This window comes from Cololabis saira, chromosome 10 (genome assembly GCF_033807715.1).
Source record: "Cololabis saira isolate AMF1-May2022 chromosome 10, fColSai1.1, whole genome shotgun sequence".
Classification (NCBI taxonomy): Eukaryota; Metazoa; Chordata; class Actinopteri; order Beloniformes; family Belonidae; genus Cololabis; species Cololabis saira.
The window spans coordinates 35,568,850-35,591,787 of record NC_084596.1 but is presented as its reverse complement, the minus strand read 5'-3'; the positions used below and the strand labels follow the sequence as shown (position 1 = coordinate 35,591,787).

Genomic DNA, 22,938 nt, shown 5'->3' with positions numbered 1-22,938 from the left:
CACTCACTTCTCATGTCGTCTCTCTTCCTACCAACCGATAAGGGCTTCTCTTTTAAAACTTGTTTAACCTCTCCATATTAGGAATGGGTGATATTTTACCGTTCACGATAAACCGTCAAAAAAATTCCTCACGATAAGAATTTGTCATCTTGCGGTAAAACGATAAATTCCCGTTGATGATGTTTTTGTGTAAAGCTGATTTATGATTCTGCGTTAAAGGAAGGAAGGAAGGAAGGAAGGAAGGAAGGAAGGAAGGAAGGAAGGAAGGAAGGAAGGAAGGAAGGAAGGAAGGAAGGAAGGAAGGAAGGAAGGAAGGAAGGAAGGAAGGAAAGGGGAGAAGGAAGGGAGAAAACAAGGAAAGGAGGAAGGAAGGGAGAAAACAAGGAAAGGAGGAAGGAAATGACCCTGAAAGAAAGAAAGAAAGAAAGAAAGAAAGAAAGAAAGAAAGAAAGAAAGAAAGAAAGAAAGAAAGAAAGAAAGAAAGAAAGAAAGAAAGAAAGAAAGAAAGAAAGAAAGAAAGAAAGAAAGAAAGAAAGAAAGAAAGAAAGAAAGAAAGAGAAAAATTCCCATTGATGACATTTTTGTGTAACAAACATGGTGGATCTGAGAGCGAGATAGATTTATAGTTTAAAAAGGTGGAGTTAAATTGTTTTGTTTTTTTATCGTTATCGGGATAAATGCCAGATTTTTTATACATTTTTTAGTCCATACCGCCCATCCCTACTCCATATATATACTGTGTGGATGGGTATTTCTATACTAGCTGTCCTCTAATCTCCACGAGGCTGTCACTGATTTCACGACTCTTGCCATCTCTGCATATCTTTCACTGTCTATTTGCACATCTCTCTCTGGTTCTCCCCAACTCTTTCCCCCTTGTTATACTGTCTTTTTCTGCTGTCGCAGCCACACAGGACCTCATTTAAACACTCCTCCTCTGCCCATGTCCTCTCTCCTTTATTCTCACCCATTCCCCTCATTCAGGGTCCTTGCCTTCCCTTTCGTTCTTCTTGCATCCCTTCCAGTCTCCAGCCCGCTCCTCTACTCCTCTGCTCCTCTTCAAAGAGGCTCTTAGCGGTCCTTGAAATCCTGCTCTACATGCTACCTCAAGGTGGGGGATTGTTTTTCACTGACTCCTACAAACCCAAGGCTAAGAACTGACACGGTGATAAATTCACACGTATTCCCTGGTTCCACATGCCCACATGCTTGCAAGAACACATGCTGCACAGAAACAGAAGTGCTCATCTGTAAAAATACACAAAATACTTGTTATTGATATAAACAGCCATACACTTGGAGAATCATGCAAAAAATGGATGCTTTTTGTTTGTTTTCTGAAACAGTTTGTTCATGTCTGTTTCCCAAACTATAAACTTGTCATTAAAATATGAAAATGCCATAGAAACTTGACTTACTCTACCATCAACAACAAAAAATCAGCAGAAAGCTTCAGCCATCCTTGTTTCCGTTCACCTATCTTGAAATACTGACTTGGGGGCGGTACTCGATGACTGGCAACAAGTTCAAGTACGCCCACAAACCATGCAACATCTTCGTGTCATCATATTGTATCGAGCCCGCTATGTTGCTCGCTATCGCCACACATGGCAAAAACTGGTATTACAAGACTGGATTGACCAGAGCTATTTATTTAGCACGCTAAATGGGCAGATATCTCAGCAGCCAAACACATAGTCATCATTTTTGTGACATGACTGCACTTATTTCCTCTCACTCTTTTGCTGTTTTTATGCTATTTTGGGATATTTTTAACGTACAATCTTACACTTTTGTATTTTAATGTGGATTTAAAATGATAATTTGGGGATTTCAACTATATATTGTTTATTGTTGGCTTTGTCTCGAACACAACAAAACCCAATCAAATTAAAAGCATCAAAATATAAAAAAAGCTAAACAATTTAATAGTCTCATTCAAAAATAAAACACACAGCAAAACAATGTGTTCGAGAGGGAACAGGAGGAAGCAGAACGCTTATTTAGTCTTGTCCCTTCCTCACAATATCATATCATATATAACCTATAAAAATTAAAAAAAAATGTAAAGAAAAGAAAAGAAAAGAAAAGAAAAGATATATATGACTATGACTATGACTATATAAAGGTGAGTACCCTAAATGAGTGGGATTTTTTTAAATCCGTTGTGTATCAACATAATTAATCGCATTTCCCTACTTTTTGAGATGTGTTTGCTGCCATCAAGACAAGTTCATATTTTCATGACAAGGTGAGACTTCTCACTCTAAAATATAGGTATATGAGATTTGGAAATCATTACACGCAGTGAAAGGTTGTTTTTTTTTTAATCAGAGTTGTATATGATATATTGGCTGGAATAATTGAAGCGTTTGAAAATGTGACCCACATTGATTCTGCTAATGGAGGCCAGAAGGAGGGAGGAGACGCCCACACGTAGTGAAATTTTCCATCTTGTTTACATTATTTTGCAAATACTGTAGATGAAATGGAATGGCAATGGCCGGTTTTTATGTCATGCCATGAAACCACAGGTTTACCGCTGCAATTGCCCTGGTGCTGCCCACTGATCTGAGTTTAACAGTTTTTGGAAGAGACAAGCCCAGTTTGGCAGAAGAGGAAAAACAGAGATAGCAGCGTTGTCAATGGTATCATTTCATTGTTGTCATCTTTTTATGGGAGTTCTCTAAACACAGTGCAATACTGGTGAGCAGTGTAGTGAATTTAGGGCAGGACACAATCATACAGCCCTGAGAACAGAAAACATCTGACATCATTAAAATGGACAACCATATGTTTTTTACTGAGACATAAAAGACACTTCTGAAGATTTTGTTTGAAGTGAAAGTGTCACATATGAAACTGGCTTCCAACTGAGGGACCACCTCTGTCTGCATATTAAATTTGGCACAGACCCTGTGCAGACACATATGCGCTTTAACAACTGGCTATGACAGGGTGTTGGCACTCATCACCCCCTCTGAGCACACACATCTTCATAAGAATGTGATTATTGTGGATGACAGGCTTGGGGAATGGCTGTTTGAAACTGAAATAATCCAGTATTACACTAAAGGGATCTATTAGCCAGCTGCTCTCAGAATGGAGCAGAAGAGCTTCACTGATTCTTTTGTACATGCCAATGCTCTGTATGGACTACCCTTGCTGAAAAGCAGAGTCAAAACTCAACAACAGTGGTCAAAACACTTTTTTGCAGCAAAATTTGCACTCAAATCGGCTACTGAAGGCATTTGCATTTGGATGGCGGTTGCTTTGATTGATTTTCACACAGAGGTTTGATTACATTTGTTGTATATAGATAGAAATATTTATGCGGAAAAAAAGGCTAAATTACAGCAAGTGAATTAAGCATAACTTTGTCGAAAAATCCATCAAAGCACTCATCTGATGGGAGTCAGATACACAGAAAAGATAGGATGAATAGAGATTAACTGGTTTAAAGCTCTCACTAAAAAGGCTGCTAATTGATGAACTGTGTAAATTCTTACAGGCTTACCATGTTTCCTGTGTATTTCCAAGTAATTCCAGGTTAATTGGCTTAGATGAAATGTTGTAGCTGTGATTTGACTCAAAACAGCACATCTCTAAAGATCATGCCACATTACCTCATCATCTGCTCCACTTTCTTCCCTTGCAAGCACATTTCCCTGTATTTTTATCTTTGTTTTTCCCCTTTGCCACCATCTTTCTTACACTCAGACAGGATTTTCTTTCCTCCCGTACAATGCTGTCCTTCAACACCTTCTCCCACCTGACCTCATCTCCATCTCTGCCATCCTTGTCTCACCTTGTTGAGCGTGATGACCGCCTCTTGGTTCAATCCGGTGATGTTGAAGATATCCCCACTATCCAACTCCAGGATGCTGTATCCCAGTTTAGCGTTCTCGCCGAGGTCGGCGTCGGTCGCTGAGATGCGTCCGATCTCGGCGCCCGGGATGGCCAGCTCCGAAACGGAGAAGGACCACGACTCTGTAAAACAGACACGAAGGCAACGCGTTAGAGACGTTGTCACTTTATTGCCGGCGACGCGCGTTTATTTGTCAGTTAAACATTTCATTTTGTCTTTTAAACTGTTTTCAAATCACTGCCTCCCACCTTGACGGCGCCAATATTTACAGCATTTCGTTCAGATAAGGCAGCATTTAGTTTAACTGAACTGAGAGGATGAAGGAGAGCGATAAAGCAGGAGGAAGGCAGAGTGTGTTTGAGCACTTGGCTCAAACGATATTATTAAAAGCCAGATAGAAATTGGCCGGAAAAGACTGCTGTGAAAAATAGCTGAATTATGAGAGGCTAGGATTGAGAAACAGAACATTGAAGATAAAGAAAATGAAAAAGACTGTAGTTAAGAGAAGACACACCATCCCCTGCACATTTTAACGTGAAATAACATGTTATTATAAATACTTATCACAATCACTGGTGTTTTAGTCCCTGAGTTGTCCATTGTTTCCCTGTGCTAACAAGTATTGATCAAGATAACAGGCCTTGGCATATGTGCTGCCATCCCATTTAAACATGGTGTTTTATTTCAGTGCCAACCCCGGTACAGGACAGAACAGCAGGGCATTGTCTTTTTTTCTGTAGTTATATAAAAACAACGAAATACAAGATGACTTTCCCTGCATGAAAAGGGAAACACTCACATGACCGTGTGAATTTAAATATAGTCCTGCCATCTTATTTTATCTGGGCGCGCACATAGCCACCAGCAGCAAGGATAAATGCACAAGGACAGGCAAAAAAAAAATCAAAATTGAGCGAGGAAAAAGGTTAAATATCAGCATTTGGCTTGCACACAAAGAACAGAGCGGCTCGCTCAAACTGAGCTCTTATCTGTTCGGCTAAAGCTAGAGGAATCAGATAGACCCATAAACATAGGAGAGAACATCCACACACAAACACGATGGGATGACAGAATGAAAGATAGCCCACACTTTAACAAGACAGTATCAGTGCCAGCCAACAGTCAGATGAATTCTGCAAATGTGAAGACATCACAGCGAAACAGACTGTGGGGGTATTTCAGTTAGTGAACCGGGATTACAGTTCAGACTTCACAGTGTTATGAGCTGCCAAAGTCATCCCTCAGGCTGTTCCACAGTTGTCTTTTCTAGTTTGCTGAAGTCAAACCTGCAACAGAGGCTGTCCTAGTAGTAATTTGTAATATATTTAAAAAAGAATGCTATACTTGCTTTCAAGGTCAAACAATGACACTACTGAAATGACAACAGACTGCGCTTTCTCTCTGTTTTTAAAGTTTTGTCAAGCTTCAGAAAAATATTGAGATCTTAGAATAATCTTTCAATACTTAAAATAAAAAAGTTTAGATTTTTCATGTCTTTTTTAGTCAGTTGACTACATTTTCTGCAGATTTGTTTTGCCCACAGAAAATGAGGAAGGATGGTGGTTCAGCACAGTCGCCTTAAAACAAGAAAGTTCCCATTTTCAATCTTGCCTGGGCATTTTCTGCATGGAGTGTGAATGTTTTCCCCCCGATTAGGATTTTTATTTTATTCCCTTGTGAATAAGATGAACTAGATAAGTAACTATCAGTTTTAATTCAAGCAGTTCGTATTCTAAAAAGTCTAGAAAAAAATGTCCAAAATAAGTTTCCTCGCCTTACATCCTTGAAGAAAAAAAGAAGTACCTAAAATAATAATAAAATTTAAAAAAAAAAGGATTCAAGCTGAAAACTTTTTTGGATGCTTAACTTTGTCAATCAATGTTGAATCTATTTCTTTTTATCTCAATATTCATGACAGTGTAAATCCTAGAATTGAAACAAATGAACATAATAACTTAATTCTGCAAAAGATTCAAGGTTGAAAAATGCTAAAAATTTGACGTAAAAGAGAAAAACGCAGCTGATGGGATTGCCTTATGGAGAATGCATGAGAGGTAAAAATAATGTAACAGATGTGGATTTTCTCACAAGTTCAAAAGCTGCTTTATGGGTCCGTTTTTCAGCAGAACAACACAGAGATGACACCACCCATGACTCTGTATGTCATACCATTCAAAAGTTATGGCAGAAAATAGGATCTATCAAATATCGACCAATCAGAAGAAGAGGCAGGGCTAATTCATGCCAATGAAGGTCAAGTACTCAAAACTGAGTCAGATGACACCACCCACGACTATCTATGTCAAACCATTCAAAAGTTATGGCAGAAAATAGGAACTATCAAATATCGACCAATCAGAAGAAGGGGCTGGGCTAATTTGCACCAAATATGTTTAAGGACTCAAAACCAAGTCCAATGACACCACCCACGACTATTTATGTCAAACCATTCAAAAGTTATTGCAGAAAGTAGGAACTATCAGATATGGACCAATCAGATGAAGTGGGGGCGCGCTTTTTGGTGTCTATGGTCACCACGGTAACGCTTTTGACTGAGAAAAGTAATGCCCATCGTCGCAGGATGGAGACACACATTTTGATGTATAACACACCTAGGTGTTACGGTTTGGGCAAAGAAACGGCCGAAGAAATGGCATAAATTGCGCCAAAATTACACGATTATTTCAAAATGGCCGACTTCCTGTTCGGTTTCGGCCATTGCGCCAAGAGACTTTTCTTTAAGTTGCAACATGATACAGGTGTGTACCGATTTTTGTGCATGTACGTCAAACCGTATTGTGGGGCTTGAGGCCAGAAGTTTTATAGGGGGCGCTGTTGAGCCATTAGGCCACGCCCATTAATGCAAACTTGCATGCAGACTTTTGGGGCACGTTTAGGGGGGCAAAAAGGCCCTCCTTTCTTCGGAAAAATAAAAACGAGAAAAAAAAATTCTTACAGATACAATAGGGCCTTCGCACTGTAAGTGCTCGGGCCCTAAAAACCAAATTCCTACAGATACAATAGGGCCTTCGCACTGTCAGTGCTCAGGCCCTAATGATTGAGTATGTCAAGTATCTTGAACATGACTATGGACCATGCATCAGCGTTCAACACCATAGTCCGCTCTAGGCTGGCCTCCAAGCTGAGTGACCTCAGACTGAACTCTTCTCAATGTAGATGGGTCCTCAGGTTCTCAGGTTGGGCAACCACACCTCATCGCCCCTCACCCTCAACACCCTGTGGGGGTCTCATCTCCAACAACGATGAGTTGGCATACATGAGAGAGATCCGCCACCTGGAGGATTGGTGCCAGTTTAACAACCTCCAGCTGAACGACGGCAAAATTAAGGAGCTGATTGTGGACTTAAGTCGGAAACAGCAGGGGATCTCCACCCCACTCACCATCAGCAGGACGCAGGTGGAGAGGGTGGATACATTCAGATACGTTGGGGTCAACATTTCAGAGGATATGACATGGGCTACTTGTCACAGTTTGGTTATTCAGTTCCTGTTTTATTTTGAAACCTGTGTTTGTGTTTCAGTTCTGTTTTGACTTCCCTGGTTCCCATCTGCCCTGATTGTCTGCACCCGTGTCTCGTCAACCCTTCTATGTATATCTGGTCCCCTTCTATGTATATCTGGTCTTGTCTTTCCCTTGTTCCCTGCTGGTCCGTACTGTTTTCACCCTCCGTGTGTCCTGTCAGGTTTTCGGATTTTGGCTCTTGTGTTTTTTTGTCAACCCTGCTCTGCAGCGCTTCTGGTTTGTTTTTACTTAATAAATCAGCTTTTTTTGGAACTCCTTCCTCCTGCTCTCCTCTATTTGGGTCCTCATCTACCCACATCGTGACACTACTCACATCAACGTCGTGGTGAAGAAGGCCCGTCAGATTTTTTAACACCTGACACTGCTGTGTAACTTCATACTCCCTGTCAGGATACTTGGGAATTTTTACACATACACTGTGGAGAGAAGCTCCAAACAGGACGTACTGGCCATCAGGAGGGGGGTCCGCTCAGCACCACAGATCATCAGAACCACTCTTCCCCAGCCATTGGAAATTTACAACAAACGTTGTAGAACCATAACCACCAGGGTTCTGAAAGGACCCACCCACCCCGCCATAAACTAACTGCTGCATTCAGGGAGATGTTACCCCTGCCTGAAGGCGCATACCGAGAGGATGAGGAGGAGCGTCTTTCCTCAGGCCATCCGCATCCTCAACGGACACTGAACTGAACTGATCTCCACCTACATGGACATTTCAGTTCACTGCACAAAACTCAGCAAAATCTGCACACATCCATTTGCACATACCCACATTTATGTTCATTTGCACATCTGTTCCTATTTTCTTCTGCTTTATGTTGTGCTGCTGTTGTATTGTGTTGTTGTTACTGTGTGTAAAGCATCTGGAGCAGGTACACAAAGCATTTCACTGCACATTGTACCATGTAGAATGTTTATGTAACAAATACAATTTGAACTTGAATATTGATGTAAGTTGACAGATTTTCTATTTTTTGCTGTAGTTACTCCCACTTAATGCCTTTGATGTGCTGAGGATTTTTTTTTTTTAATGGAAGTGCCTCATCTGCAGAAACTGAACATCACTAGAAATTAACTTTGTGGTAAAATATCTCTAAAATAAGAACTCAGTAATCAACATGTATCAATCAATCTGCAGTGGCAGAGGCAGGAATCCATGAAATGCTGGGATATCTCAACAGCTAAGGTTTAACTTTTTTCATGTTCAAAATGAATCAATATTTTTAAAGGAGAGATATTTTTCCCCTTTTTATCTGCAAGGATGACTCAATATCTCATGGTCTTTGTAAAATGTCTCTCACCAAAATACAACAGAGACAGAATACCATACCCTCCTTTTCAACGCTGAATTTACAGCTTTTTTCATAGCTCCTGCTTTTATTGGCGGGGTGTCGAGCCACTGTACTTCATTTCACCTCTCTTTTATGGCAAATGTGTCTTATTTAAGATCTGCCCCTGGGTGGCAGCCACTTGCCCTGAGTAGGGTATCTGGACTATTGCGGTGTGGGCCTGGAGCTTCCGCATCTGGGGGCTGGCAACTTTCTGCATTGGGTGGTCATCGTTGAGGTGGGGGTATTGGCTCGCCGTGCCTGGGGGGGTCTGCTAGGCTGTGTCGGGCCTCCAGGGGGAGATGGGAATGGTGAGAGAATGATTGTCCATGTCATTGTCAGTGAGTGTATGTTAGTGTCTGTGTGAATGGGTGTCCGTTGTCTAGCCTGGGTTTGAGACTCTTTGCTGTTGGGCTTGTCTGGGTGGCTCCTTGTCGGGGGGGTTCTTGCGCTCTGTGCCCGTCTTCACTTCCCCCCCGCTGCCCCTGCAGCTGGGCACACCTTTGGCTCTGGGGTTCTCACTTTCATCGGGGGTGGCCCTGTCTCTGCCGGCGGGCTGGCCTTTGGCTGGGTGGGGGTTGTGGGCCTGGAGGGCGTGGACCTCTTGACCCTGCGGTCGGCCTATGCCGGGTGGTTGGTGTTCGGCTGGGTCCTGGTCCGTCGCCGTAGATTTTCTAGCTGTCTCCTCCCGTGGTCATGGGGGCTCTGCCCGGGGCTTCCCTCTGTCACCTGCTGGGAGGGGGCGGGCCTTGCTGGCGGGGGGTTTCCTCCTGCCCTCTTCTGGTCCTCCGTGGGGCTGCTGGTGGCCTGAGTTCAGCTTTCTTCTTTGTCAGCTTCTGGGGCCTCATGTACAAAGGCGCACAAAAAACATGCGTACGCCACTTTCCATGCTCATGTGATTTGAACGTGGAAAGTTGCGGTCCTTCACACGCACATCAAGGCTGGCATATGCATATTTCTGAGGTTTTGTCCATTGGCAACACTCATTGGCAATACAGTGAAGTCCAGAATATGAGGAAACTTGACGTCAATAAATTCACAACCACACGTGAAGGACACAACAGTCCACACATCACCAGATAAGTTACACACGAGTGGAGCTGCAACAATCTCACAATCAACCACATGAAGATATGAAGGTAGGAGCACAATGATGGAACCCGCAAATACCAATGGCAGCCTTGGCTCTGAGGACACTGCTGATGGCAGGATCAGGAGGGAGTCTTCAGGGACCACACCAATCTGCTGGTCCAGAATTAAGACTGGATCATCAACTGATTTAGGTTACCAAGAAGATCCTTCTGGATCGCTGCCCTGAACTGGACCAGCTGCTCCGGTTCGGACCAACATGATGCCTTCAGCGGGAGCTGCTGACAGGTCGGACATCTCTTATGGACCCAGGATAACCTCCTGGGTCTCAGGAGGATATATGTTATATATATATATATGCCCTACAGCTTTGATTAAAAACAAAAATGTATGTTGTGTATGTTGTTTTGTCAGAGGTTGTATTTCCCTAGTTTTAAGACCTGGTCAGGACAAAATTAAATTTTTCTTTGTTTGTTCATTTACCACACATCTCTACACTACTTTCCAGGCTGTTTTATAAACTATGTTCCTGCTATCATCAACTGGTTCCCATGTGTGAAACTTACAAATTATTAACTACAGTATAAAATTACATTAGGAGGAATTAATGATTTAAGGTCACTAGAGCACTTCAGTCTCTGAACACCGCTGGATACAAAACTACTTGAACTGCTATTTATACTTTTTTTTTATTCTTTATTTCAGTATTTGAAACTATTAGTTTCACTGAATCAATTCTGTTTTATAAACATTAATTAAAAAACTGAAAATCCAACAAGAAACATATTAGTAGACAATGAGTAATTCATCTCATATTCATGTATTAGTATAATAAGTAAAGTGTGTCCACATCCCCACAGGTTCCTACTAAAATTAGTATAACCACTATTCATTTACTATTCAATCCATTTTCTGACATGAACTTGTGTATGACATGACTATGTTGTTTTTATGGTTGATGTGTGGACAGCCACAGCTTGGTAAGTAAGGAAAGGTTTAATAATAAGATTTCATCTAGCATTAGACAGATGTCCACATCCTGAACGTTTCACCAAAACTCAACCAAAATAGGAGTTTTAATCTTACAGTTGCAGTATCTCATTTATTCATAACAACTTTGCATCCGTTTTGAATGAGAAAAAATATGAATGATGTGACTTGTTGTCAATATTACAGGGGTACGTGTGGTATTTACAGCTTCTGCTTCACAGCTCTCAGCTGAATGTTGACTTATTTGGTCCACTTTCACTGATCTCATAGTGGCAGAGATCAGGAACATGTCTCCAATAGAAAAAAAACCTACCAGCCCAGCCTCAAACAGCAGACAAACCTACTGACAAGTAGCTGGTAATGAAGGAGGACTGCGTTCCTTCGACAGGAGGTGCCAAAACTAACACCAGACCTGGTAGAGAATATGAAATAGCAGTTAGGTAGCTGGGGGGAAAAAAGCCCAAACATCTGTGTGTTTGTGATTTGGTTTGGCTGATTGTGCCTTATGCTACCCTCTAGGAAGAAGCAAAAACAAAAAGAAACTATGATTCTAATTATATAGTTTGCATATTTAACAAACCTTTAGATAATTAATGACACAATTACACATTAGTATTTGTAGAAATGTAGCTAGGCTTTAAATAACATTTAATCAAATTTACTGCCATGCCGCCACTTAAGGTCTGGCAATTCTTCTTGTTTCAACTCAGTGATGCCCTCATGCAAGATGCCAGGTCCATAAAGACCAATATTTTCCCGGGTTGGCATGGCAGGAAACTTGATTGGCCTGCCCAGGGCCAAGACCTCGGCCCCATCCATCTCCTCTGGGATGGATTAGAGCACTGACAGCGAGCCAGACCTTGTCAAAAAACAGTGCCTGTCTTCACTGTTGTGCTCGTGGCTGAATGGGGGTCTGTATATGTTGAGTTGAAAGCCTTCCTTGAAGAGTGGAAGCTGTGACAGCAGCAATGTAACGCCCGTGGTTTTGAAATAACATGCTGAACAATCAAATGCTATATGTGACTAAAATATTGATACATTTGCTGCAGAGACCTTGCGACAACGATACTTGCATAACCGTAACTTATACGTATATATATTCTACTGCTGACAGAGAGTGCCTTGGCTCACATGGTCTTACAAGGCTCTGCCCATTTAAAGGGAAAGAAAGTGCCAGTTAATCAATGCTAAACGCCAGTTTATGTGGCGTGACTACCATGCCCACCATCTGGGACTGACACTACACCAGAAGGCGGAGATGAAGGCAGTTTGAACATAAACAGGCCTGTTGCTAATGAGACATCAAATTAGCAAAGTTATTTACAAGTCAGAGACTGCGGTTTCTATTGATCTGGGTGATTGTGAAGAAGCAGGGGCACAACGGTCCCAGTCATGAGCTTTTTTTTTTTTTTTCTTCTCTTTATATCCCCATAGACACCAACAGAGAGAACTCCTCCAGCCTTGCTCTTTCTAATACACACTTGTCACACACAGGGAGCACTCAAGAGAGTACTGACAAAGGGGGCGTGATGCTGGTAACGTAGGCTAGCCCTAATCATTATCAGCTTTGTGCTCGCACAGGAGAGCAGCGTGCAACACAAGTGATACATCATTTCTACCTTTGATAGACTGAAAGGGGGTGTGGGGGGGGTTCAGCAGGGAACATGAGAAGAGACAGGATAGTGAAAAAGTGAGTGGCAGGGAAAGAATCCCTGCTAATTCCACACATGGAGAAGCTCAGAAAGGAGCACCAGTCTAATAAAAACACACGTTGGACCAAAATGAGGCGCAGATGGCTTGTCTGCTACCTTTGTTCACACAGGTAAGGCCATTAATGGGGGCTGTGAGCAAACAGCATGAACAAGGCAGCTCAATTATATTTCACCAATGTACTGTAGGTGTTTCCCAATGAGCCGGCTATAATTGTGCCCAGGAAAGAATAAAAGAGAATATTACTTTTTCTATATTCAGGAACATCTTCACAGAGGAAATAGGCTCTTCCTCCATGTCTCTGTCTCAACTATTCTCTATGAGGCTGTACTGATTTACCGTGACATCAAACTGCGATTCACAGGGAGCATTGCAATTGGCTGGGGACCTTCAGTTTCTGCAGGTGACTGGATGGATTGAGGCCATACTGGCAAGGAGTATTAGTTGGATATGAAGCAGAATGACAGGCGGTGATGGTTAATTAGGAAGTCTGTCATTTAATATGGGTGTAAAAGTGCAGAAAAAGAGCTTAAATTGACATACTGTTTGATACAGAAAGGAAGGGAGATGGGTGACATTATGAAAAGGAGAAGGGGGCAGACAGCAAAAAGGACAGATAAACGTGTAATGAAAGATGCAACATGAGAGGAACAGAGAGGATGGGAAGAGAGGAATGAAGAGGGTGACAAGCCAGCAGGGAACCCCTTTTTGAAGAGTGGACTGTGGGTCGGTACTGTAAAAGCACTAGGAGATGAGAGGCAGGGGGTTGAGTGGAAAAAAGAAAAAAATAATAGGATGCAACTGAGGCACATTTTATCAGAGCCAAAGGAGGCATGTTTCTTTTGATGGTGGTGGAAAATTTGGAGGAAGGCGAGTCAATAAAAAATGCTTGCTGGCTAAAGTGCATGCACAGGTTTTAAAAGAGGCCTGAATTAAAATCTACACCCATTAGAGGGAAGCTCATTACACAGGCATTAATACACAAAAGGGCGTAATAGAAAATGCCAGAGACAGAGGGGATGATAAAGGCAAAGCCAAGTGCAAATAAGGGGTGATAAGGGGACAAAGAGAGGAAAGTAATAGTTGAAATGGGAATGGTGAGACAAAAACTGAACTGTAATTCATGTTTGAAGCAACTATAAATGAAACAGAATGCAGTAAAAGTGAAAGTGATGTCTTCTATCTCAGTATTCAAAGGGTTAATAATGAAACATAGAAGATCTCTTTCTTCTTTCTTTGCATGATCCAGAGCAAGCAGTATAAAGCACTACAGACTGCTGTTTAACTTGCCGTGTACAGAGAGGTAAGCCATTAGCCATGACTGAGCTCTGCTCTGATGCCATATGGAGTGGGAGGAAATGTCTAGGAGAGCTTGAGTTTGTGTGTTTGTGTGCGTGTGTGTGTGTGTGTGTGTGTGTGTGTGTGTGTGTGTGTGTGTGTGTGTGTGTGTGTGTGTGTGTGTGTGTGTGTGTGTGTGTGTGTGTGTGTGTGTGTGTGTGTGTGTGTGTGTGTGTGTCCATTAATCCATTAGTATGTGAATGCTTGCACATGCATGCTAACATGGGCACACTCAGGTAGGTAAACACACCAAGCCCCAAACAGAGTTAACTCCCTCGCCCTGCATCGATTCTCAGTTAGTGCTGGTCCAATGAGGAGATGTACATTGGAGAACTTAGCATTTGGATCTGTCTGCAGAAACCTCTTGAAAGCATTTTAAAATGACATACCGTGCAGTCATTTTAAATGCATTCAAGCTGTAAGGGGGTGAAAAGACTACAAGCGGGAGCTCCAGTCTACGCAAGATATCAAGTGGCTAAAAAGCTTTGCAAAGACTGGCGCTGGAGTGCACTGACTAAATGATGAAATGACAGAGTGGGAGGCTGGCTGGCTGGCTGGCTGCTTGAGAGAATGACTGACTGGTGTCAGAAAAGGGAACATGGAGTTTGCAGCCGTTAAAAGCCAGTTAGAGTCATGGCTGACATTTCCCTCCACCTGCAAGGTATTGCGAGGGACGAAAGGATTGAGACAAATGTGTGGCGAGAGCTGAAGAGAAAGAAAGAAACGGAGAGAAACGCAACTTAAGACTCAAAGCGAATGATGTGAGAAAAGGAGGAGAAGAACGAAAGAGAAGGAGACGTGACCAAGAGCAATTTTTCCAGCAGTGATTTTACTGTCTACTGAAGCAGAAAGCACTGAACTTTAGATTAAATATTAATACAGAGCCGGAGAAAAATACAGGGATGGAAAAAATGAAAGGATAAAAAGTGTGTTGATATTAGCCACCTCTGTTTTAATTAGTTTGTCCTTTTATTCCATTTTGTCCATCTCCTATTTGGGTTTTGCAAATGAAGAACTTAATTAAGGAATAACAATTATTGGAAGTTATAGCATATTACCTAATTGTTTAGGTTATCACAGTAATCGGTATTACTCTCTGCAAGTACAAATGAGTATTAACACTAGAAGGGAAAATAGTAAATCTCTGGAATCAAACATTAAATTTTTTTCCCCCAGAATGTGCAAAGAAGGCTAAGAGAAGGCAAATTCAGGGATTTGGTTTAATTAACACAAGGCATTGTTCAAACCTGAAGGGGGCTGCACACTGAGTAAGTGAGAAGGAATTTTAGTAAAGAGAAACACTTTGTGGGTTTTAAAAAACATGAGATGGCCCACAACCCCAGTTCCACGGTTCCTACACAGTGAATGCCGTACACGCTTGCTTGTGCAAAGTAATTTACTGTGATTGCATGCAAAAAGGCTCTGTGAAATGCAGTCAGTGCTTATATTTACCAACCATCCGAGAAGTATGTCTGCGAGTCCCACTATAAGTAAACATACGAGAGTGAAAACAGTCCTCACACCAAGATGTGCCAGTTATTTATGAAGCCTTCTGTACGGATTCCTTGTGAGACAAATATAACCCCTTCCTTTCTATTTTTACAATACTTCTGGACATTTGAATTCATGGGGATGTTTCTCCCTGACAGTCACTGTTTAAAATACTGCATTGGCAAGATATAAAATGCAAGGAAAGAAGAAAAAAGACTATGTGAAGGAGGTAGAACAGTCCTCTGCCAACGGGAACATCTGTTGTTTGATCCTCGGACTCCCAATGTCTCAGTATCTTTGGGCAAGACACTGAGCCTCAGATTACCTCTGGCATGTAAATGTGTATGATATAAAAACAAATGAATAAAAAAATATGTGCTTCTATGTATACATGTTTTGTGTGCTCAACAAGACTAGAATCATGGAGCATAAATGCACTCCATTGAAGGCATGACATATACAAGCAAGTTACAAATCCAGTTTCAAGATCATTTACAAATCGTATTGTTACAATATTTTTTGTGTATTTTTTGTGCAGTTAAAGTAGCACAAAGGAGTGTTTTTCATGTTCAAATATCCGTTTCAGTGTGACGTGAAGGAAAATTTGATGACTCTCAGGAAGCGTTGTCCAGCTTTCGGAGTCTCCGGTCCCTACTGTCAGCAAAAGCCCGCCAAAGTTACTTTACTCTCTTTTGACAACTGTGTATCACATCAGGGCACTATGTCTCACTTCAACAACAGTGGAACTAGGTCAGTGTCTGCTGGAGCCCATCCCAACTGTCTTTGTGCGGGATAAACCCTGGACAGGTCAGTAAAAGTCCAAACAAGAGTGCATTTTGGACAGTGTTTGCTTTTAACATGTATTTTATGTTATTTTCCAAAATTATTCTCTTCATCCTTGGACTAACACCAAAGGTACCAAAGAATTACTTTCATCCTTCACTGATGAAGTCTATTGCATTCAGGAAGTCTAGAATTTAATGCAAAAAAACACTTAAAAATAAGTCAAAAGAGATGAAAATGAAAAACTTTAGACTTTAAGTCCTTAAAGTCTTGAGAATATGCAAATAACACCATACTACATTCAACAGTGTTGAATTATTGAAATAAGAAGCACTATATACTGTGTTTATATATATATATATATATGTATATATATATATATATATATATATATATATATATATATATATATATATATATATATATATATATATTTATTTTATTTTTTTTATCTAACCTAAAAATGGCTGAGAAAAGCCCTCAACTTGTGGTGTTTTCCTTTGAATTTATTACATTATTGTGGACGATCAAAACATTGATATATAACAAAAAAAAAAGTGTCTTTATAAAGGTTTTTTTTTTTTAACAGACCTGAACAGATGCAGTCCTAAACGTTTACATCCACTTGGCAAGATCATTCGTCAGCCTCTCAGTCGCAGTCGTGCGCATGCGCGGCCTGCTCTCCTGAAGTTTAGTTTGAAGAGCGTCGGGGCGTTTTAGAAATGTAAATTCTCCATTCACTGGATTGATAACTTTCACATGCTCCTCCATTTTCAGCCTGTTCAGCTCATGGTCCAGCTACGATGGGAGCCTAGCAACGTCTGCTAAACACGCCCACACACACTGACAGCCAATCAATGTCCACTTCCAGGTGTGACTGACCGTTGTTTTCCAGCCCACTGCACAAATACAGATTTCACAATAAAGGCAACTTGCAAAAAGAAAAGGTAAAATTAAAGATTAAAATGTAGATTATTAGGCGCTTACAAAATATAACGCGGTGCAATTAACGCGCTAATTTGACACCCCTAATATACGTGTGTGTGTGTGTGTGCTTCTCCATTGACTGCAATTGAAGAGGGTGGACTCTGCCGTCTTTACTCCTTCACAGACTGTGCCCCTTTTAAAACTGGTGTTAAAGATTTGTGCTGTGAAGTACAGCAAATGCAGCATGATGAGATGTTTGGTGGAGATAAATATAAAAAGCTGAAAGATTCTGCTTTCTATATTTATCTCAAGCTGTCATTACACAGTACCACATAACTATGAATGGCTCGCTGGGTGGGAAAGTTTTTACACCAAGGCCACACTAAACAAAGAGAGCATTTGTAGTAGCTTCACACATCCAGATAAGGGCAATCAAGCATAGAAAAGGAGTTTTTTGTGTCATTTCAAATGGAGATCACAAATTTGCATTCTGTAATAACACCATATGTTACCTTTTCATAAACGTCACTCTTTTTTTTCTTTTGTGCCCACTTATCTTATAAGTGTGAGCGAATGGCATGGCTGAGGTAGTAGTCCATTTGCTCGGCAAAGCCATTAACAGAAAAAAAAAAGAATTGTGTGGAGGTGTGGATGACTTATCGTGTGCTTTAGAAGGTAATCACTGTGAATAAAACGAGAAATAAAGTCTTATTTCCCTGATTTACTGATTCATTTTGTGACTGGACCTGTGAGTGCCTCGTGAGCAACCTCAAACGCTATGAGGGTGTGTCGTGTGAAAGCATCAGCGATGCACAGGCTTATATTGGATTTTCAAAGAAACATTTGCGGCAATCAAAGCAATGTCTTCTCCTAAGAGGTTTGTGCTTATTTCGGTTGGAAAACAGCAGACCTCGTTTGGCCCTTCACACAACAGTGATGCCTCACTGACAAACAGACGTTGTGCTTCACTGGCCAGCCTGCAGTCCAGACCTTTCTGCTGTTGAAGAAGTATAGCGACTCATGACGGAGACAGTCAGAAATTAATGATTGCAGACTGTTGAGCTGCTCAAATGAACAAAGATTCCTCTTACAAAACTGCAAGAATCGGTAATCTCACTTCACAAAGGATTAAAGAAAGGACAGGTGATGTAACACAATGGTAACTCCTCACTTTTATTGAGTGAGTGCTTTCCTAACATTTGATTCATTATTTATTTGAGCAATAAAGTTGGTACAATGACACTGTTCCTATGCATTGGTGTTTGACTAATAAAAGCTAAAAAGACTTTTTTAAAGTTTCTGTTGCATTCTCTTACCAGACAACAAAGAAACCTTGCTCTTGTCAAGCTAAAATGAACGGGACCAGTACACAAAAATCATCCTGAAAAAGAAATCTGTGTTTTGTTCAGAGGGAGGCCACACTAAATATTGACTTTTGCTTGTAGAGTCATTTTATTCTGAACATTGTGTGGTTGTATTTTGTGTTTTGTCTTGAAGTCAGCCAGTGCAGCCAGTGCAGATTATTAAAACCTGGCCGACGATCGATTAATTGGTCCATCACTATACATACATAAATAATTAGAATGGTCACTAAAACTTTGATGAAACCAGAAAGACTAGGAGTGCCTTTGATTTTTGCACAATATTGGATATTGCCGTTTTGAAATGCATGAATGCAGATGAATATATTTGAAACAATCTATGTGTAACTTATTACTTTTGGAACCAGCATTCCCCTTTCTAGTGTTTAGCGTGTTTTATGCAAAGCAGTTTACGATGAACACATGCTGTGTAGCGATATGAGACTAGTGAGAAGTGAACACATAATTGCAAGTGCAGCAGTTACAACATAGTAAACCACGCGGGAGCTTTCATACATTTGGGAAAAAAAGAGTGTGCAGGTGCACAGCTTTAACGATATTAACGGAGCAAAAATCACTGCTTTTATAAAACAGGTAGAAAGACCTTTTCATTTGAGAGCTGGAATGCAGAGCTTTCCTTTGGCTCTTTAAGTCTCTACAAAGAATAGTTTTGAGCTTCAATAACGGTTTTTCAATATCAGTCCTTCAGAGTGACTGACGTTCAGGACAGACCCACTGACTTCTTCCAATGTTCTTTTATTAACCTTGTCTTCAGTCATCTTTTCTTCCTCGCTTTTGTGTTTCTCATGAAAGATTTGTTCATTCACAACATTACAACAAACAACTCCTGTTTGACCCATTTAAACAGCTGGAAGCTTTGGATTCCCACGAGGCCCAGCAGGGTCCACATTGGCATCACATCTGTCTGCATAGATCCCCCATCGTTTGTTTATACATGTACCCTTGCAGAATGATCACCCATTTGCCCAATAAAGCCAGATCTTTCTTATTATCTATGATAATATGTAAGGTTTGTGGGCTTTTATTTATAAGAGATGAGAGGGCAACTGAATAGTTTACAAACCTGCCATTTCTCTGCACAAAGACCGCATGGTGGATGGAGCTACTTAGCATAAATTGGGGAGATGACATGTTGGCCTATTTCCAGCTGTGTACTGAGTAAGCCTAGGGAAAGCAGTGTCAAGTATGTGGTAAGGGCAGGAGGCAGAGGCAAAAACCTCAGGGAGGACGCCTTAGTCAGCCACACCGGGATCATTTGGAGTTTAGGTGCAGATTGAACATGTTCAGCCATGTAGACATCAATGTAGTTCTTCAGTAACAAGGGATAAGGGATTTTCAGAGATGCTCAAAGAGTTCTCTTTGGCTTGTCCAACTTTTTTTTTTTCAGTCCAGGAATCCATGTGGATGGGTTTGAGTTTGAGGGAGGATTTTTATGCATACCAAAAAAGCAATAGTAACTGGGGGAGAAAGCAAAGAAATATACCCCAATAGATAACGATGAGAGACAGCTAGAAATGGCTCACCACACCTCATTAGGGACACTGCTCAAAGTCCAGCATCTTCATTCATCAGACTCAGAGAGATCAGAGCAAGGCAGCAGACAGACACAAAGCAAACACCAGGAAGGAAAGGAAGAAAGAAGTAAACAGAGACTGAGAGGTGAAACGTAACGTTGCAACACAAGAGCAGAAGGACCGAGTCCTTGGGGACGGCAGCAGGTAAAGGACCACGAGCACAAAGCACATAGGAGACGAGGAAGCAGCAATAGAGGAAAAGGAAAGGAGGGTAAGGTTTAGATGCTGCTGGGAAGGTTCCCATTAACATGGAAATAACTTCCTCCGGCTCTCCATGGCTCACTGATGGCTCGGCAAAAAGAGAATGGCTTTAGCTCCTATTATTCTGCGTGATGGGGCACACTGCCAGGTCAGATGAAAAAGCAAAAGTAAAAAAATAAAAAATAGCCAAGGCAGTCTCTTTGGAGCCCTGTCTCTCTGTGATTTTTTTTTTTTTTCTGTGTGTTCTCAGCGAACAAAGGGCACGGGCTTTCCAGGAGAAAGTGTGATGGATTCACTTAATTTTCACAGTACAGCTAGAGCTGATACACAGGGAAACAAAAAAAAAAGGGAAACAGGGACAAAAATGGCCCAGTTTATGGGAGTTTGTATAGGTTTTAAATTTCCCAGTTTTTCTTCTTTGGTCACAGGAAAAGTTGGGACTATGAAAACTGTGGAGAATTTAAACCCTTCTTGAGCCTCAATAAGGCTGGATTGCCTGCATGGAGGTCCTTTGGAAACCGTGGGTTGTATAGAAAGATTACTGCTCGATGACTCTCCACTCCCAGGCTCTTTTAGCTGCACAGGATTGCAGACGAAAAGCTCGTCTAGGAAGCTCTGACGGAAAATTCCTAATAAGAGCTGCCAATTTGACTAGGTTCTGATGTTAGCGTTAAGCTTCATGTGTGGCGTATGTGCAACATATATGAAAAGTGCAAGAGATGAAAGAGAGCCAAAATCCACCACCCAGGGGGCTGACTGCCTCTGCTTTCTTAAACACTTCTGCAACCGCTGGACACAAGACACATAATCACACAGTCAGTGGGCTACTGCAGCTTTCATAATCGCACAGAAACCTATCCAAGCATAGTTTTCAAGTGCCACCATTGACTCCAGGGCACTGCAATGGCAGGTCTAATTGTGCATTGTTTTATGAGGGAGCCACTTTGGATAACGCTTTTTTTATGGCCCAGTGCTCTCACGCACGCCAGAGCTGCCTATATTTAGTTTTTTTTTTTTTTTTTGTCATATATAGCACATGCACGTTGAATTGGTGATTGTGCTCATGAGAATTCTCTGAAGAATTCTTAAGACAGATTTAATCAACATCTGTCAATAGTAGCTTGTACACAAACCCGAAACGCTTATTTTTTTTGCGTGTACTCGCACACAATAGTACACACAAAAAGAAACCCATCTTTCTGCATCATGTCCTCTAAATGCAACACTGAAAACCCGCTTCATTCCATTTCCCAGCATGCCATCAGCCCAGTGTGAGATGAAGTGATTTTTAGTTAGCCTGATTATCACTGTTGCCGTAAAGCCATTAGCCTTCCTCCCCTCCTTTCTATCCCCCCATTTCCATCTCTCTATACCATCGTCTCCCTCCTCCATCCTTCACGCTTTGGTGAACTTGCCCCCAGGACTCGCTTTCATGCATTCTAAAGAGTTTATCGTGCCGGTCCAAACAATGGGAGATGTGTGTGTGGGTGGCGATCATTGGACAGGACGGCAGCATGTGGGCGGCCGTGTTGGACCGGATTGGCCTATGTTTGTGTCCCTTAACTCCAATGAGCCCATTACTAGTTCAAAAATGCACATTAGTCATGGCCTTTAACCAAATTCATTATCGATGCCCTATTGAAGAGGACACAAGCTATTTTCGACATATTAGACTGTACTGAATGTGTATTGACTGTAAAAAAGGATATGACGGAAAGACATGTCATCGGATGCCAGCAGTGGTGACGGTATGCTGAAATTGGTAGAGATAAAGTACACACTACCTCTTTCGTATAAAAATAAAGTAGTTTGAATCATTGACATTTCATTACCTATAATTACCTATAATACCTATAATATACTGACCTGTACATAAAGAGGCTTTACTGACCAATATTAACCCAAGGGATGGATTTTTGATTTCTTTCCACTTGGCAGGAACCACAAATATTCCGTGACAATAGCTATACTAGTAGGTGGAACTGTGAAAGTAGATAACACAAGTGTGATTCCTCGTGAGGATACCAGGTGTATAAAGAGCACCCACACTGAGAGTGAGACTCAGGATTGTTTGTGTGCCTGTAGGCCAGACAGGAGATGACAGAGCTGCCACTGCTCTGTGTCCCCATCGCCTCACCTCTGGCAGACCGGGAAAGTGTGCACAAATGTATGCATGTGTCTGCAAGTGTGTATATGTGTGTGTTTGTATTCTTATAGGAACTCCACTTTTTTTTATTTTTTTTTTACTTTGGAATTAGAATTTCCTATAGGGGGGTGATTCACCTGAAATGTGAAATATTTCTGGCACAGCATTCCACTCTGTATTTATTTTCACAAGTGTGGTCCTGCCTCAGTGATCAAAGCAGTAACCCAAAGCAGTAAGCCACCAGTCACTGCACACCATGACTAGAGTTTTTAGTGATATGATCTCCCACATGTATTAACCATTATTTTTGTAAAAGCAGTGTAGGATCACCCCCGGTGATAATGCTAATGATGGCCTGCCTGAGCTTCATGATGTCATCATTAAGCAACACAGATACCAAAACACACCAACAGAAACTGGCCAGGGGGACCTGAGGCAGCCTTATGCAGCGAGAAGACCGTGGAAATTTCCCATCTGCAACCATTACATCTGCTAGCGATAGTAGACATACGCTGTGATTGGGTATAGCGAGCTGCATAAGGGCATCACTTTTGTAAACATCAT

The 22,938-nt window shown here is 41.4% G+C and overlaps 1 protein-coding gene across 1 annotated transcript in view; it reads right to left on the bottom strand.

Annotated features, from left to right (window-relative positions):
• Positions 1–22,938, bottom strand: part of LOC133452993 (uncharacterized) — a 209,707-nt gene that overhangs the window by 50,002 nt on the left and 136,767 nt on the right. The window contains exon 6 of the mRNA XM_061732788.1: positions 3,809–3,990. Within this exon, the coding sequence (XP_061588772.1) occupies positions 3,809–3,990 (182 nt within the window). The remainder of the gene's footprint in view (positions 1–3,808; positions 3,991–22,938) is intronic.